The sequence below is a fragment of the Pyrus communis genome, chromosome 11, assembly GCF_963583255.1.
Source record: "Pyrus communis chromosome 11, drPyrComm1.1, whole genome shotgun sequence".
NCBI lineage: Eukaryota > Viridiplantae > Streptophyta > Magnoliopsida > Rosales > Rosaceae > Pyrus > Pyrus communis.
The window spans coordinates 2,701,379-2,706,713 of NC_084813.1; the positions used below are offsets into that span (position 1 = coordinate 2,701,379).

Consider the following 5,335-nt stretch of genomic DNA (forward strand, 5'->3'; position numbering starts at 1 on the left):
CAAACTTGTTTGTATATGCTTCGAGATCATATCAGGAAAAAATTGCAAAAAACAAACATTCAGAGATCAAGTTAATGGGACAAAACTTTCAACGGTTATAAACGAAAAATCACGATGTAACGGTTATTTTAACTCTGATTTTGATGATTTTTTTACAGCTACACTCCTTGACCCTATATGAATACAAAGAATGAATTCGATCTTCAATTTAAAATATTTAAATTCGTGATAAAAATTTGTGAATGCAACAAGTATATAAAGGGCTCTGAGGCTAGGAAACTAAAGTTTTGTGAATGTGTTAGATAAGTAGGGATATTGGATAGTAGGAGAGGGTTGCGACAAGATGTCCCTACCAGATAGAACTCAACCTATATTATGCTAGATAATGCAATTTTCTATTGATATGCTTTGATTCATTTAGGGTTGAGTGATTCCAATTTTACTAGTTGTCCATCTTCTGAAGAGTGGGATAAAATAATGAAGATTTCCAAGTTTTTGGGGTACTTTTATGAGGTTACCTGCTTATTCTCTGGGACAAAGTACCCCACATCAAATTTGTTCTTCCCTAAGGTCTTTGTAATCCAACTTCAAATTAAGGCAGCCATGAATGACTCTGAAAGTTTCATGAAGAAGATGGGGACTTACATGTATATGAAGTTTGAGAAGTATTGGTCTAAGTACAGTTTGATTTTGGCAATTGCAATCATCTTAGACCCTCGTTATAAATTGCATTTTGTGGATTGGGCTTACACAAAGCTTCATGGTGTGAATTCGGTCGAATTTACAAAGGTTAATGACAAATTGAATGATCTTTTTGGTGTGTACTTGGAAAAACTTCCGCATCTTGATAATTCAAATACTGCAGTGAATTTAGTGCATATTCATCAAACAGAATATGTAGATGTTATCTTTGAGGTAACCTAAGTTTGTTTTTATTTCCTTTATATATTTGTAGATTGTAGTATTAGTACTATAAAAAGTGTTGATAGTATATTTGAAATTAACATGATGCATGATTTTTTATGATGTAGGATTTTGATAATAATTATGATGGTTCAAGTTCGATTGAAAAAAATGAATTGCAGAAGTATTTGGAGGATAAAATAATAGATAGAAAAGTAGACATAGATGTTCTTTCTTGGTGGCAAATGAAGCGTTTTCATTATCTGATACTTTCTCAGTTAGCACGAGATGTGTTAACAATTCCCATTTCAACTGTTGCATTAGAATCTGCATTTAGTATGGGGGGGGGTAGAGTATTAGATCAGTATCGTAGTTCATTGTTACTAGAAATAGTTCAAGCTTTGTTGTGCACACAAGATTGGCTATTTGGAAAAGGAGGTAATATATTTTTATATGGTATAGTACTATTATTTTATTTCTTTTCATAATTATTTTGGTAAACTTCTCATAATTTGAATGATTTTTAATGTTTGATTTTTCTATACTTAGTTTATGCAGAAGAGAGTTCTGACGTGGAAAACCTTACTGAAAACATCATCAACATAACTCTTGAAGGCAATAGATCAAGCCAAAGTTCCAATACAATTTCATGATGATTGATGTAAATTGAAGATTTTGTAAATGGAGGTTTAAACTTTTGAGAAAGACTTACAACCTTGAAAACAAAAACTCTTTCATTTTGCATATCCTTGCACATTTAATATTTGTAATAGATTAGTAGTGTATGTATTATTTTTTTAGTAGGCTCTTATTTTCAAGTGTAGATATAGTACTTAAACGACAAATGTTTTAATGTTTTGAAGTAATATTTATGTGGCAATGTGTGGTATGTGCAAATTAAAAAAAAAATATATTTTTTTCTTAACAGGTCGGATCACTTTACTCGTTGGGTAAAGTGACTCGACCTGTTAAGGACCCGTTAAGATAACGGGTGTGACACAGCACGACCCGTTAAGATAACAGGTGTTACACGAAAACTACACAAACACGACAGACACGACCCGTTTGCCAGGCCTAGTTCTTTGTGTGTTTTCATTGTCTGCATATACATGCGTATATACTTCTTGGCCCTGGCTACTACCAATAAAATGAATCTGCTATGCGTATGAGAGGAAAAAAAAGAAAAAAAGAAAAAACCAAAAACTTTGATATTTTTGCATTTCAATATAAGGGTATGATGTTTCTGATCAGTTACCACCACGTCATACTTTGAATTTGTCCGATGGGCTGATGCCCAGGTTTTCTTTACAGATAAATTAAATTCTTTCATGAGTTAGTGATAAGTGACCTGGATATCTCCATGACAAGCGGAGATTTAACTGATCAGTTTAGTGTGATTCGCGGTTGGGTGCTGAAATCACTAGGAAGCATGGATACGGATACGGCGATACGGCATGACAAGACATGACGATATGGAAAATCTTTAAAAATTAAGATACAATACGCTATGGATACGGTAAATAAAAATGTACATGGCAACAAAATTATACTTTCTAAAACATAATTCATCATTCAAATTCAAGTATATTTAAGTTGTTAGAGAAGAAAAGTTCGAAATCTAATCCTCTTTATACAATAGAAGAGATGTGAGAGTCGTATTCATGGTTTTAATTAGAGGGAATCTCCTTGTGTTCACCAACTTTCAATTATAGATGTCTCCTATTAATTTTCTCCGCCTCATTATCTTTTTTGAAAGTGTAAATCTACCCTAAAAGCCGATACGTGTATGCTATATGTACAATACCCATATCCATCATGGCAAATTCGTATTCATCAACCAAGATACGTGTCGGATGAGTATTTGAAAGTATCGGGTAAGTATCGTATCTGATTAAATATCAGATACAGGATACAGGACCAAACAGTAGTATCCGTGCATCATATGGCTATTCTGAATTTTCTTTGATTATCATGATTGGTTTTTTATGTTCATGAGTAGTGGTTAGGATTGAAAAAAAAAAAAAAAACCAAAAAAAAACAATAACTACTTATTTGATGTTTTGAGATATTTTCGTAGAAAACATGGGATATACATTTTATATATATAGACACATATATGTGTGTGTATATATATATATATACACAAACATATATGTATACACCTATATATGTATGTGTCTGTATATACCTATATATACATATACGTACGTATATATATACATTTATATGTGTGTGTGTGTGTGTGTGTGTATATAGGTATTTACATAAATACATATATACATACATACATATACATACACACACACACATATAGATAGGCCTTTTCTCATTTGAATCATCAACTTTGCAAGTCTAGATTTATAGATTATCCTTACAAAAAATCAATTTAATCCGAAACTATTTGTCTATTTAATTATCATGATAAAATTTCATTATTTCTCATAACATAGTGTTCGTTAATTTCTTTGAACCCAATTAGATGTCTCAAATATTTCCAATTTGATTAATATTTTGTAAGGATGATCTATGAGGTATAACTTGAAAAACAAACAATTCAGATCATTAAAATTTGATGTGTTTTGGGCTCCACAACTAATCCCTATTTTAAGATCATGTGATGTTACACGTTGGCCCATATATGGATATCATGTATATTTTCTTTGTCAGTTAATTTAATGTAGAATTAAAAAGACAAATTGAATGGTTATTTTTGTATCAATAAAGGAATTAAAAATAGTAAAATTTGAATGTGTGATCTTCCATAAAACTCGCAGGCCTTAGAGACTTGGAGTTTGATTTAGTTTGTCTCTCAATCTGGTGATGTTCTTCCCTGTGTATATATACATGTGAAGAATTCATGTGGAACAAAACTGCTGAAATGTCGCAAATGCGTGAAAGTGAAACTCCTGAAGATAAAGTGGTCGAAATCTTGTCCAGGTTGCCGCCCAAGACTCTGACGCGATTCAAATGCATATGCAAGTCTTGGTGCACTCTTGTCAAGAGTCCAAGTTTTGTGGCCAAACACCTCAACAATTCCGTGGACAACAAACTTTCATCCTCCACTTGTATCCTTCTCAACCGTTCTCAGGCGCACATTTTCCCAGATCAAAGTTGGAAACAAGAAGTTTTCTGGTCCATGATTAATCTTTCCATTGACAGTGATGAGCACAACCTTCATTATGATGTTGAGGACCTCAATATACCGTTTCCATTGGAAGATCATGATTTTGTACTGATTTTCGGTTATTGCAATGGGATTGTTTGTGTAGATGCAGGGAAAAATGTTCTTTTATGCAATCCTGCAACGAGAGAATTTAGGCATCTTCCGGATTCATGCCTTCTTCTACCCCCTCCCAAGGGAAAATTCGAATTGGAAACGACCTTTCAAGCATTGGGATTTGGCTATGCTTACAAAGCTAAAGAATACAAGGTTGTGCGAATCGTAGAAAATTGTGAGTATTCAGATGATGAGCAAACATTCTATCATCGTATTGCTCTTCCTCACACGGCCGAGGTATATACCACGGCTGCTAACTCTTGGAAAGAGATCAAGATTGATATATCAAGTGAAACCTCTCACTGTTCTTCTTCAGTGTACTTGAAGGGATTTTGTAATTGGTTTGCAAGCTATAGCGAGGAATACATACTTTCATTTGATTTAGGTGATGAGACATTTCATATAATACAATTGCCTTCTAGGAGAGAATCTGGTTTTACGTTTGATTATATTTTTCTCCGAAATGAATCCCTTGCTTCTTTTTGCTCTCCTTACAATCCAAGTGAGGATTCTAAAATATTTGAAATATGGGTAATGGACGACTATGACGGAGTTAAGAGTTCATGGACAAAACTTCTAACTGTTGGACCCTTTAAAGGCATTGAGTACCCATTGACATTTTGGAAATGTGATGAGCTTCTTATGCTTGCCTCCAATGGAAGAGCCATCTCTTATAATTCTAGTACTGAAAATCTCAAGCATCTTCATATTCCTCCTATTCTCAATAAGGTTGTAGATTTTGAAGCTCTTATTTATGTGAAAAGTATGGTTCCACTCAAGTGACTTGAGGGCAAATTTGTATGAATGATTTAAGGCTTGAGTTTGCATGTTTTAATTTAATTCGCTTTGTGGCATTTGTACTTTTTTTTGCTAATCGTGGGTTGCATTTAGTTTTTGTGTTTCCTCATTTTGTAATGTTATTCTACTTGAAAGTGTATAATAACTATTTTCGTTAGAGTTAGTTAAGTTTTTACTCATTTGACGTAATCAATTTAACCTTCTAGCGTAAGAGTGCAAACATTTATTAGTAAAATCCGGGTGCTAAAAAAATTTAGGCAACAAAGAATATTATTATAGCCCTTTAGCCCCTAACGGTAGCTCATAAAAAACGGAATGGATATAGTATGCGAAAAATACGTGCATCTATTTGACAAC

At 33.2% G+C, this 5,335-nt stretch overlaps 1 protein-coding gene across 1 annotated transcript; it reads left to right on the forward strand.

Moving 5' to 3' along the window:
• Positions 1 to 3,760: 3,760 nt before the first annotated feature.
• Positions 3,761 to 4,963, forward strand: LOC137708023 (F-box/kelch-repeat protein At3g06240-like). Its single transcript, XM_068446985.1, has one exon. The coding sequence runs from the start codon at positions 3,761 to 3,763 to the stop codon at positions 4,961 to 4,963; it is 1,203 nt and encodes a 400-aa protein (XP_068303086.1).
• The last annotated feature ends 372 nt before the right edge of the window (positions 4,964 to 5,335 follow it).

Excerpts from the sequence above, each read along its gene's own strand:
- LOC137708023 (XM_068446985.1), top strand. The coding sequence starts at position 3,761 with ATGTGGAACAAAACTGCTGAAATGTCGCAAATGCGTGAAAGTGAAACT.